Genomic DNA, 13,499 nt, shown 5'->3' on the forward strand with positions numbered 1-13,499 from the left:
AAGCTTTTATGCCTGGGACCTCACACAAGATCCTTGGGGCTTAAAGTTGAAAAAGTGGGAGGAGGGGTGGGAACAGGACAGTAAATTAAAAATAAATATATTATGGCGCTAGGGAAACTTGAATATCAGGCAGCCCGATATTTGCTTTGAACTCTACCAATGAACTGTTTAGTATGAAATGCAGATATAACAATTTTATGGTTTTAACCCAAATCTTTCATTAAAGACATGCAAATTTCGTTTATTTTCTTCCCAATTTTGGAATGATCTACTTCATAACGCTTCCTCCGAGGTCCAAGATACCCCACTTTCCTGTGATTCTTCTGTAATTTTAAAGTAATTCTTTATTCCTGACACTTATGTGAAATAGTGGGATTTATAAGAGAAGGAAGGGCTGGAAATAATGTTTGTTGTATGCATACTGTGTCAGGCTCTACATTTATTAACTCTTGTAATCCTAGGGACAGCTCTCGAATATATTATCCCCTCTTCATAGATGAGAATAACAGGGTAGCTATATCACGCTTGAATCTAATTAGGGAGTTAAGGCATGCACCTACATCCGTCTAAAATGAAACAAGATAAATGTTTACAGTGTCAAAGCCAAGATTAGGTGGTAAGGGTGGCCCCGTGAAGCAAAAACTAGCATTTGCAGAGACCACAGGCACACTACCATGTGCCTGCTTCTACAAATGAACTTCCCAGCGTGGCCACAGGCTTGCATCCCTGGGACTGAGACCTTGGGGGTGTGAATCCACTGAAGATTCGTGTGTATGAGGAGGTCGGGGGGAGGAAGAGACGGACTGTCCTCTTGGAAAGCCGCAACGGCGAGCCCTCGGTGCTCTTCATTTAAGGAAGTTGGCTGGGGGAGGGGGCTTGCCCTGCGGCTGCGTCCTGCCTCCCGCCCCCCCCCGCCCCGCCCGCAGCTCCCCCCCCCCCGCCCAGCCGCTGCTGCCGCTAAACCCCGGAGAGCGGAGCGCGCACGTTGAGATTCCTCGGCGGGCCTGGCCGCGGCTGCTGGGCATGCTCAGTGGGCAGGACCCGTTAGAGTGGCGAGTAAGGAAGCGTTGGCTCTTCTCTGGGTCTGCCTTCCCCGGTTCAGGCCCCGGCCCTGGGCTTTTGTGTGCGCGGAGCTGCAGCCGCCGCCGCCTCCTCGCGGGGCCGCCCGACCCCAGATGCCGTCTGGCCTGTCCGGTTTCCGCCGTTAACCTCGCCGCGCGGCTGGAGGAGGAGCGGGGCGGGGCGGGGCCCGCGGGCCGGCGGCCGGGCGGGCAGGAGGGCCCTGCCGGGGGTGGGGGGTGGGGGGAGGGGGCGGGCGCGGAGTCACGGGGGTGGGGTCACCGGCGGTGGCTCGGGGAGGCCAGCTGGGAGGGGAGGGGGCCGTGGGGGCGGCTCGGCAGAACCAGCCGCGGCTGGGGAGCAGCGGCGAGTCCGGGGGCCGGGGCCGGGGCTTTCCGGGCTTCGGTGAAGCCGCCGCGGGCCCCATCTTCCGGCGGTCGCCGGAGTTTGTGGTGATTGTTGCTGCCGCCGCCACCGCCCCGGCTGCCATCTCCTCCTCCTGGGCCGCCGCCTCCTCCTCCTCTTCCTCCTCCTCCTGGGCCGGGCTGATCCCCTCCCCGCTGCCGCCTCCTCCTGGGCTGGGCCCGTGGTGTCTCGTCCCCTCGCGGAGCCGCTCCTGCCGCCGCCGCCGCCGCCTCCTCATTCATCCTCGTGCACCATAGGCGGCACAGGCACCAAGATGTCCAACCGAGTGGTCTGCCGGGAAGCCAGTCACGCCGGGAGCTGGTACACAGCCTCAGGTAGGGCCCCAGGCCGGCCGGCCCGTCAGCCCGCCGCCGCCGCCTGGCCCGGCGCCCGGCCGCCCGAGGTCGGCGGCCCGGCCCCGCGCGGCGGCGGGAGGACCGCGTGGGGAGGGAGCGGCCCGGAGGCCGGCCTGGCCGCCTCCCCCACCCGGGTGGCATCCCGCCGGGCAGCCCGGGGCCGGACGCCCTCTCGCTCGCCCCGGAGTTGGGCGAGAGGGAGAGTCGCCGCCTTGGCAGCCCGCGCCCTCCCTCGGGACCGGGCTCGAGGCAAGAAGGTGCTCCTGGAGCTCCCGGACCCGAGCCGACTTGTCGCCTCCTGGGGCTCCGGGGAAGCGGGCGGCCGAGCGCTGCCACCCCCGGGAGGACGGTTCGCCCGGGCGCCCGAGCCCGGCTTCCCCCACCCGGAGCCGAGGGAGGGACGCGCGTTCCTGAGCTCGCGGTTGCTCCCCGCCGGCGGTGCGAGAGGCGCCCGCGACCCGGGCGGTTCTCTGGGTCTGGCCGTGGGCGCCGCGGGCTCCGCTCACCCGTCTCCTGCGAGAAGTCTTGTCCCTCTTCCGCCGGCGGCTCGGAGACGGGCAGCGTGCCCCTCACCTTTCAGGTGCTCGGCTGTCTGGGAAGGAGTGCCGAGTAGTACTTTTTCACGCTGCCAGACGAGAGACGAGGTCTCCGCCTGCGAGGTCTGGCAGAGGAGGCCCTTTTCTGGGCTGTGCCGCTCCTGTGTGTTGGGGGTAGGGTGGAAGTATTGCCAAGCAGTGGCTTGGGGTGGCCTCCCAGCTCTTTTGTCAGTGTTTTCATTGTTACTGTCATTCGCGGAAAGGGGCAGCTGGAGATGGCATCAGCACTTTGCTCAGCAGCCTCGCCAGTCTCCAGTCGCTCACCACCGAGCAGGTGCTGGAACTACCTAGCGAAATTAGATTAGGGTCTGCGCGAATTCAGCCTTCTGTCGACACTGTCTGCAAACATTTTAGACGTCTTTATGTAAGAAAGCCTAGGGACTTTCCCTTTAACGAACGTCTTGTTAGGACGACTGTTTCCTGGGATTACTTTCAGGAGTCACATTTCTGGTAAGTTAACAAAGAAAGTTCCACTGTGATTCCTAATAGTGTTCAGTCATTTGCTGTTGGCTTGTCAATAACTAGAGCTAACTTTACTGTGGATCGCATCATGTTTCCTTTTGCACATAGTTGGGCTGGGCAGTGACAGGGCTTGTGAAACAACAAAGATTTGGAAGAAAATTCATTTCTCTGAAGTTACTAAACGTACTCCCATATACATGCACTTTACTGACTCACTGAAGATTTGCTGTGTTAAGTAGACACAAAAGAATCCTAATGATCGGATTTGCAAGCCTAATAGGTAGCTGTATTTTTGTACTAAGCAAGTGACATTTGGCTTCCCTTCATGATCCTAAAGTACTTCATAAACGTTTAATCAATTCCCACAGTCTGAGAATGTCAGTTAAGCTTTTCTTGTTCTGCATATGGGGATGTGCCCAAGACTCGGTACTAGCCAGTGGCAGAACAGAAATTGAGAAATAGAAGAGTCCCTGGCTCCTGGGCTTGTCCTCCATTAAGTGCATTATTAATACTCAATTTATCAATGCATAATTGTCTTTTCTGGGTTACAAGTCAGTAAGCTGCTTTCTTCAATGTGTTTTCAAGTCTCAGTTTTCACTTTCATGGCCAACTTTTGATTTATTTCTTTTGGTTTTCTTTTCTATATCTTTCTATAAGTGTTTTATACTTTTTAATGTAGTTTGCCTTGAAATTTGGGCAAATGATTCTTGAGGAATTTTTATAGATTCTTGAATATTTTTTGGGTAGTAAAATAAAGTATGGCTCACACTTTGGACTTGAAAAGACTTCTTCAGTAATCTCAGTTATAAGAAGAATCCTTTAATCCAGCTCAGAACATTCTCTGATCATAGCTATTTATCAGTAGTGAATGAAAATGAACTATTTTCTTACTTTTTTTTTTACGGTGTTATATTAGTTTTAGCTATAAAATATAGTGATTCAACAATTCCCAAAATGGACTATTTTCTTAAAAATTTGAAATGTAATCTTCTTTCCCTAAATACTCAGTGAAATCAATAATGCCATTTTGATAATTTGAATTGTCCTAGAGAAACTTATTGTTAAAAAATTCAAAGCATGTGTGGCGTGTGTGTGTGTGTGTGTGTCTATGTGTGATTTTAAACTTAAGTAGTAATAAAGGGTGAATTTAAAGCAATGTAGTTGTTAAAGCGTATTTTATGTTTTAAAAAAATATATAACTTATTTTATATTTTAAAAATAATAATAAATAATAAAAAATAAATGAAGTAAAAATAGTTAAGTAAACTTGGACTTCGTCTAGTAACTTACTTAATAGTATCGCAGTGTGCCTATGTTGGTAACATTGACCAATGGAAAACTTTTACTCCTGTTATTATTGTTTCCCTAGTGAACTTGCTCTGAAAACTTGAGTAATAGGAGAGACAGATGTGATTGTGGATTGTCATTCTATCCTTCCTACAGCATTCAGATAATGTCCACAGAATTAAAGTATTCACTTACTGTTATAAGTAAGGGTGAAATCACATTTGCTTCAGTTACATAGCTAGCTCAGAGGAAAAAAAAAAGAGTGTGTGTGTGTGTTTAAGTATATGTTTTGTATATATACACGTATATGCTTTCATTTTTATTTATCTCTTGTTATATGCTAGCCCTTTGATAAAAGTATAAATTGTTCTTTGTTCTCAAAGAATTTACAGTTTATTTGAAGTAAGTCATAAGATAGCAAATAAACTTTGGATCCATTGAGGTAGTGCTTTTAGGAGTTCTGAGGATTATGGAATCACTTCAAAGTAGGATTTGAATTGTGGTTTGAAGGAATGGTGTTTAGTTCGGTTAGAGAGGAGAAAAGAACATTGGGGAAAACCACAAAATACAGAGGCAAATAATGTAAGGAGGTCAATTTAATAAGAATGTAAGATTCGTACTGGAGTATATAGTTCTTGAGCCCGGAGGAGTAGGTTGGTGCTAGAGTATGGATGCCTGTGAGTGCTGTGCAGCATAGTGGTTTGACTTGCTCAGCAGGCAGTCAGGACCAAGGGAGAAGTTTCTGAGTAGGGAACTAATTAATCTCCTGGGAAGGTTAATCCTCACTTCTTTACCCGTGTATAGCAGGAATCAGCAAACTATGCCCGCAGCCCAAATCCAACCTACAGCCTTTATCTTGGTCAAGTCTACTAGCTAAGAACAGTTTGTAATTTTCAAAGGGTTTAAAAACAAACATAAACCAAGAAGTGTAGTAGAAACTGCCTGTGGCCCATAAAGCCTAAAATATTTATTATTTGGCTCTTTAGAGAAAAATATGCCAACCTGTAGTGTAGATTAGGGGTTTTCAAAGTGCCATCTCTAGACCAGCAGCATAATGTGTCTAAACTCTGTATTTTCTCTATATTTTGTATAGCTTTTATTTTATTTTAGGCTCTTACTATCTTCTGTCAAGACAGTTATAACTGCCTCTTAACCAGCCTTCTTTCTACCAGCCTTACCCTCCTTCAGTTCATCCTCTACATCACTCCCTGAATAATCTGTCTGACCACATAATTCCTTTGCATAAATCTTATTAACCCATCTTGCCTGTTGGAAAGGTCTAAATTTCTTCATGACTTGGCATCCTTCTATCTCTTGGGCCACTCCTTCTCACCCCATCCCAGTCCTTGTTTTTAACACCCTTAAGCAACATGTAGCAGCTGCAGTTGTTTCTTTAAATACGCTGTGCTTTTACACAAGCTCTTTGCTCTGTTGGAATGCACTATGCCTGGATAATTCCCACTCCTTTAAAAACACTCAGGTGTTCATACCCACACGAAGACTGTCCTAATGCCTGACCTCTCCCAGGATGTTTTTGTTGTTCCTTTGTACTTCCATAATGTCCTGTGTGTATCTCTGTACATTTATTTGGTTTTATGTATGTGTGGTTGTCGTCTTCTTTTTCTTTCTTTCTTTTTTTAAAGATTTATTTATTTTAGAGAAAGAGGGAGAGAGTGTGCATATGAGTGAGGGGAAGGACAGAGGGACAGAATCTCAAGCAGACTTCCTGCTCATGACCCATGAGATCATGACCTGAAGCAAAACCAAGAATTGGATGCTTGACTGACTGAGCCACGCAGGTGCCTCCATGTGTGTGGTCTTCAGTAAGGGTAGGAACTCCTCGAAGCTAGGAACATTGTCTTGCTCATTTTTTGTATCTTAAGTACTCAGCACAGTAGGTGCATAGTAGGTATTCAGTAAGTATTTGAATGAATGAATGAATGTTAAAGTGCTTGGCATAAAGGAACTATGGACAAAGATACTGATTATTTCAATCCTGAAGAGCAGTGGGGGTGATAAAGGACTACTGCTAGTTAAGTCTCTGAGTATGGTATCGGTGAAGAGTGTTGCTTGTGGGAAAGGATTAGAAATCCTGATTCACCAGCTGGGTCCCCATTTTATCTAAGATTTTCATAGAATCGTGACATCCCATGAAGAAAAATGTACAACTAGATGAATTTCCACAAAATAAGCACATTTATTTAATTAGTACCCAGCTCAAGAAACATATCAGTACTGGAATCCCCAACCCTTACTGTGTTCCTGCTAACAGTAGAAAAGTTTTGTCTGGTTTTGAAATCTACATAAAACAGAATCATAAAGTATATCTTATTTGAGTTTCTTCTGTACAATATTAAATTTAGGAGATTAACACTTGTGGTTTGTTTCTTCTCATTGCTGTATTCTGTTATGTGAATATACCATAGCTTATCCATTCTACTGTTGGTGGATGTTTGGTTGTTTTGCCGCAATGAATTTATTTATGTATGTATTCAGGCTCCATACCTAGTGCAGGCATGGAGCCCAGTGCAGGGCTTGAACTCATGACCCTGAGATCCAGACTTGAGCTGAGATCAAGAGTTGGATGCTTAACTGGCTGAGCCACCCAGATGCCCCTGCAATGAACATTTTTGTACTTTTTTTCCCCTGATGAACATGTATATGCATTTTTATTGGTTATGTACTTTAGAGTAGAATTATTAAGTCATGGTTATGGTATGGTCATTTTTAGTAGATTCTGCTGAAGTTCTGGAAAGTGTTTTTACAAATTTACACTCCCACTACCAATGTTTGAGAGTTCTAGTTGTTCTGTCTCTTTGTCAGCACTTATTATTGTCAGACTTTTTATTTTTAGTTATTCTGGACTGGTGCATAATGGTATTGCATATAGTTTTAATTTTATTTTCCTGATGACTAATGAGGTTGAGTCCCTTTTCATATTTGGGACCCCATGTTACTGGCCATTTGGATTTCTGCTTTTGTGAAGTATCTGTTAAGCCTTTTGCCCTTTTTCTGTTAGGCTGTTTATTTTTCGTATTGATTTGTAGTTCTTAACATATTCTGGTTACAGTCTTGTTGGTTATGTGCATTGCAGGTATATTCAACTCTAACTTAGCTCTTCCAGGATCTTGGTGTTTTGGTGAATCAAAGTGCTTGATTTTAAAGTCTTATTTATCAATTGGTTAGTGCTTTTTTGTTTCCATTTATGAAATCTCTGCTTGTGTCAATGTCATGAAGTTACTTTTCTATGTTTTCTTTTAAAGGCTTTATCCTTTGACCTTTTGTATTTAGATCAAGAATTCATTCAGTTGATAGCTGTATGTGTATGGAGTAGGTACATTACATAAATTTTTTTGTTGAACTAAATGTAGATACAAATCAAGTAAAAAAAGTATACAAATCAAGTGTACAGTGTGATAAATGTACACAAGTTCAACATACTCTAACCTGCCCTTTAGATCCAGAAATAGAACATTTTCAGCATCCCAAAAGGATACATTACATTTTAATGTTCTTGAAATTGGTATAACTACGTTAGCTATTTGTATCCAAGTATGTGTTTAATGTGGGGGTTCTCCCCTGCCCCCGTATCTCCCCGTGAAAATGGTTGTTATATTGGTAGTACCTCTTATAATTACTGGTGTCCTAGAAAGTGAAATGCTTTCAAAGGACATTATTGAAACATTTGTATAATCTATATCTTAATTGCAGTTTTACTTTTTGAGTTGTTTTTATTCATTTTGCCGTATTTCTGAACATTTAATAAAATATATCTTGGTTCTGTAGTTGGAAAACCACAATTGTTTTATTTTTTTGATATGTGCCTTGAGTATCGAGTGTCAAAATACATATTGGTGTGTAAAAGCTTAAAGAACTAATAAAAATGTTCTTCTTTCCCCTGGGGATAAAAATATATGTTTATAAAAAATAAAAAATTAAAAATAAAAGAAAAAAATGTTCTTCTTTGAAGAAAAGAGATTATATATTTAGATTAAAAATTAACTTTTTTGGATTACTAAATGTGGTGTTTTGTATGCTGATTTTTCTTTGCATTTCATCCTGCTGATTTACTTGGAGAAGGGCAAGACAAAGAAAGAATAAACTTAATAGGCAAACTGTTGAGATTATTGCTTGATTACCTCTGGCTCTTTTTCACTTTCCTTCTTTTTTCTCATATGATTTCCAAATAAAACATCTTCTTTCCTAACTCCATGGTGTAGTTTGTATTTATCTGTTTTAGGGGTTTTGTCCTTTTGAAAGACAAAAATGAATAACAAAAGTATCTTTCATTAAGCTTATTCCATAGGTGCATTACATATATTTGTATATAAGCTGTAATCCTCAAAAGGATCTTACAAGGTTATTATCTCCATTTATGGATGTGGAAACAATGACTGAGAGAGGTTGACTAACTTGTTTAAGGTGTAGAAAGTGGAAGAGGGACTCCAGGAAGCAGTCTGACTCCAGGAGGTATGGTGAGATATGCTCTCCCAAACATTGACTTTTTCTGTTCCATTTCAGATTTTTCTCAAACTTTTGACGTTTACCTATACTTGTATATGATTTATGGTTTATAAAGCATTTTCTTATATATTTTGGATTTTCACAATAATCCTGTGATTAGGTATAGGATAGGTAAGGCAGATAGGGCTTTAATCTACCCGCTCCTTGCTATCTTTGATGAGGAACTAAGATTTGGAGGAGGCTAAAACTGCCTGAGTCATACTACTGATAAATGTTGAGCTAGGATTTGAACAAAGGACTTCTGGCTGAAGTCTGCCGTTTTTTCTATTTGTAGTGATGCTGGAGTAAGAGAGAAGTCAAATTGTTTGGAATCAGTAAGCATCTCTGTAATTGTTAAGTAAATATCTTAGTTTATAGAATAATAAAAGTGTGACTAGAAACACTTGGGAATATTGAATATTATTCTTGGAATATAAATACTGACACAGGATTTTTTTTTTTTTTTTTTTAAATTAAGCTAGTCCCAGAATTTGATTCGGGCCTAACAAAACTTTTTTTTTTTTTTCCTTAAGATTTTATTTATTTATTAGAGAGAGAGAGGGCGCAGAGCATGAGTGGAGGGGGGGTGGGGCAGGGGGAGAAGCAGACCCTGAGTGGGGAGCCTGATGTGGGGCTTAATCATGAGATCATGACCTGAGCTGAAAGGCAGATGCTTAACCGACTGAGCTACCCAGGTGCCCTGGGCCTAGCAAAACTTGACATTTCTGGAGAGGCTTTACTTAACATTCAGTGATTCAATATTGAATAAACCGAGTTCTTTGTGAAAGGTACTGCTCTAGGGACTAGTTTTGTAACAGGAGATGAAACATAAAAATCCCTAGAGTGTGTGTTCTATTTGGAGGAGACTGACAATAAATAAGGTAAATAAGTAAAATATATAGTATATTAGATACAGGAAAGTATATAATATTTGCTTTATAATAAAATAAAATAAAATAAAATAAAGCAAATAAAGCAGAGCTTGCTGGTATATAAAGAGTTTTAAGGATGGCAGAGAAGTTTGCAGTTTTTTAAATAACATTGAAAGGGAAGACTTCACTTGAGTGACATTTGAGTGGAGACTTGAAGTAGATGAGAGAGTGAGCCTTGCATTCTAGACGATTTTAGGGGCTGGAATAATTTTAGGCTGAGGGTCCTGCAAGTTTAAAGGTCGTGAGGCTAAAGCAGGCTTGGAGTGTTTGAGGAACAGTGAGGAGTCCTTGGCAACTGGCACGAAGTGACCTGGGACAGAGCAGTGTGATAAGAGGTTCAAAGTAAGTGGCTGGAGCAGAGGCACAGAAGTGATGTGGTTGGGTGAGTCTTGAAGACCACTGTAAGGGCTTTCGTTGAGCAGTTTTTGGAAGGTTTTGAGCAGGTGATGACATGATCTAATTCAGATTTACTAGAACCATTTGACTGCTATTTTGGTCCTTGGGGAGTGGTGAAGGCTGTGGCAAGGGCAGAACTGGAGAGACCAGTTGAGGGGAAAGCTCTAGTCCAACTGGACTGAGTAATAGCAGGGGAGGTGGGTAAGAAGTGGTTGGTTACTGGATAGATTTTGAAGGTAGAGCTGAAAGGATTTGCTGCCGTACTTGAAAGTGGGCTGTGAGAGGAAGAGTCATGGGTATTTCTTAAGGTTTATCCCTTAGCAATTGCAGGAGTGGAGTAGCTACCATCTGAGGTAGGGAGGACTTAGAAAAAAAATGGGGTGAGGCAGGTTAGGATGTCAATTTTGGTTTGTTAAATTTTAAGATGTTTACAATCACCTGGCTACATGAGCCTGGAGTTTAGGGGAGAGGCCTAGATTGGAGATGTAAAATTGGGAATTATCATTATACAGATGGGTGGTTTTATTTTATTTATTTATTTTTTAAAATATTTTATTTATTTATTTGACAGGCAGAGATCACAAGTAGGCAGAGAGGCAGGCAGAGAGAGAGAGGAGGAAGCAGGCCCCCTGCTGAGCAGAGAGCCCAATGTGGGGCTCCATCCCAGGACCCTGAGATCATGACCTGAGCCAAAGGCAGAGGCTTTATTTAACCTACTGAGCCACCCAGGCGCCCCATGGGTGCTTTCAAAGCCAAGTGTCTGGGTGAAATCACCACAAGAATGAGAATAGCTAGAAAAAAGGTTCATAACCTAAGCCTTAAAACATTTCCAGCCTGAACAGGTTGGGGAGATGAGGGAGATCACTTAAGGAAGGCAGATTAAGCATTTCAGTAGGTGGAGAATGAGATATCCTGGGAGCCAGGTAAAGAAAATGCTTAAAGATGTCTCAGCACAGTTTTCTTTACAGAAAAAACTGGGCATTTTTTCTTTGACATACACATTTAAGTCTGGTGTACGCTGCTGTAGTCTTTGACATTGTTTATGGTTTCCAGAGCTTCCTTACTGGTTGCCTAGTTTCCATTCTGTTCTTTACACAGCAGAGAGAGGGAGATCTTTTATTTTTTTTTTCATTTTTAATTAATTAATTTTTAAATTAATGTATAATGTATTATTTATTTCAGGGTGCAGGTCGGTGATTCATCAGTCTTAAACAACACCCAGTGCTCACTACAACATGTACAACATCAGTCAGTCAACCCCATCCTCCCTCATCCCCACTCACCAACAACCACCAGTTTGTTTCCTAAGAGTCTTTTATGGTTTGTCTCCCTCTCTGGTTTCATCTTGTTTCACTTTTTGAGAGGGATATCTTTTAAATATATGAATGAGATAATATTCTTTTCTCAAAGCCCTCCCCTCATACTTAAAATCACATTCACAATTTTTACTGATGTTTAGAAGGTCTTACATGCTTTGACCTCTGCTGCATAACTTTCTGATTTCATCTCCTAGCACTTAATCCTTTATGCTGTTCCGGCTGTTCTGGTCCCTTAACTGTTTCCCAAATATGTCAGGCTTATTCCTGCTTTAGGACTTTTGCAGGTACTTCATAAGATTGGCTAGTTCCAGCTGAGTAGCCAAGGAAAGGATCTTTTTATGGATTCCCTTATTTTGCTAGTTACAACTAGGAGGAGAAATAGGAAGAGGTGAAAATGGGTGGGATAGCTTTTCCCAAAGTGTTCTGAGAAATAGTAGTCCCTGGAGATGCCTTTGCAGAAAGGCTTTATGGTCAAATAAGTTTAGGAAATGTTGCATCTGTTTTTCTCCCTTGGGCCCAGACAACTAACAATAGACTTGTTTTATGGCTCATTACATGGTCTATCTTGGTGAATGTTCTGTGTTCATTTGAAAATAATGTATGTTTTCTGTAGTTGTGGGGTGGAATGCTTCCTAAATGTTAATTAGGTTAAGTTGGGTTATTGTATTTAAATCTTTTATGATCCTGTTGATTTTCCTTATTTTATTATTTATGTTAATTCCTGAGAGCAGTGATGAAATTTCCAACTATAATTCTGGATTTGTGTATTGTTGCTTTTAGTTTTGTTGATTTGTTGTTTCCTATAGTTTGAATCTCTGCTATTTGATTTACATGTTTGGGATTGTTTCTGGAATTGACTGTTATTATGTATGTTCCTGTTTGTATCTGGTAGTAATTCTTGTTCTGAAGTATTCCTTGTTTTATAATATAAAGCCAGGCTAGCTTTCTTATGGTTAATGTTTGCATGGTACTTGCTTTTCTCTCTGGGTCAGGGGTCACCGAGACTACCTTGAGGTTTGATGATTCCTTAGAAGGACTCAGAGAACTCAGAAAAGCTGTTATATTTACAAGTATGGTTTATTACAGAGAAAAGGTGCAGATTAAAATCGAGGAAAGGAAAAAGTACATACAGTGGAATAGAGGAGAAAACAAGTGTAAGGGTCTAGTTGTCCTCTCAGTGGCGTTGCTCTGACAGTGTTTAATTCTTTCATCAGTGATGCATGACAACAAAATGAAGTCCTGCCAACTGGGGAAGCTCATCTGGGCTTTGGTATCCAGGGTTTTTATGTGGCGGCGGTGGTGGGGGCAGTGGGGGGGGTACTATTGGGGAACAGTTGGCAGGGCAGTCTTGTAGGCTTGAAGCACGGTTGTGACTTACCTCAGCTAATCAGTCTTCAGCCCTCCTCTCTTTTGGAGATCTCATAGTGATACAGTGTGGCCCAGGGTACCAGGAAAACAAAAACAGGCATTTACCATAAATCACATTCTTAATGTGAACTATCTAGCAAGGCCTTAGTTATACAAAGACAATTTTTTTTTATTGGGGTAAAATAAACAGCACAAAATTGTCTATCTTACTAATTTTTAAGTGTGCACTTCTGTGGCATTAAGTGCATTCATAAAATTTGCAACTATCACCAACATCCATCTCTAGCATGTTTTCCCCAAATGAAAGTCTGTACCCATTAAAAACCCTAACTTCCCATTGACTCCTCTCATTTCCTGGCAACCACCATTCTATCTTATCTATGAATTGCCTATCCTAGGTGCCTCATTTAAGTGGACTTATATAGTATTTGTCCTTTTTTTTTTTTTTTAAAGATTTTATTTATTTATTTGACAGAGAGAGATCACAAGTAGGCAGAGAGGCAGGCAGGCAGAGAGAGAGAGGAGGAAGCAGGCTCCCTGCTGAGCAGAGAGCCCGATGCGGGACTCAAAATCCCAGGACCCTGAGATCATGACCTGAGCAGAAGGCAGCGGCTTAACCCACTGAGCCACCCAGGCGCCCAGTATTTGTCCTTTTGTCCGTCTTACTTCACTTAGCATGTTTTCAAGGTTAATTCATAGCATAGCATGTATCAGAATGTTATTTCTTATTTTTCTTTTTTAAAGATTTTATTTGTTTATTTGACAGAGAGAGATCAGAAGTAGGCAGAGAGGAAGGCAGAGAGAGAGAGAGAGAGA

At 42.4% G+C, this 13,499-nt stretch overlaps 1 protein-coding gene across 2 annotated transcripts in view; it reads left to right on the forward strand.

Moving 5' to 3' along the window:
• Positions 1-955: 955 nt before the first annotated feature.
• The window catches only part of MEMO1 (mediator of cell motility 1), a 127,291-nt gene continuing 114,747 nt past the window's right edge, over positions 956-13,499 (forward strand). The window contains exons 1-2 of one of the 2 annotated variants that reach the window (XM_059188688.1): positions 956-1,056; positions 1,722-1,799. In XM_059188688.1, coding sequence (XP_059044671.1) covers positions 1,739-1,799 — 61 coding nt within the window. In that variant the 5' untranslated portion in view covers positions 956-1,056; positions 1,722-1,738. Of the gene's footprint in view, positions 1,057-1,721; positions 1,800-13,499 lie in introns of those variants that run through there. The other variant, XR_009357398.1, reaches the window with a different exon arrangement.

The sequence above is a fragment of the Mustela lutreola genome, chromosome 9, assembly GCF_030435805.1.
Source record: "Mustela lutreola isolate mMusLut2 chromosome 9, mMusLut2.pri, whole genome shotgun sequence".
NCBI classification, from domain to species: domain Eukaryota; kingdom Metazoa; phylum Chordata; class Mammalia; order Carnivora; family Mustelidae; genus Mustela; species Mustela lutreola.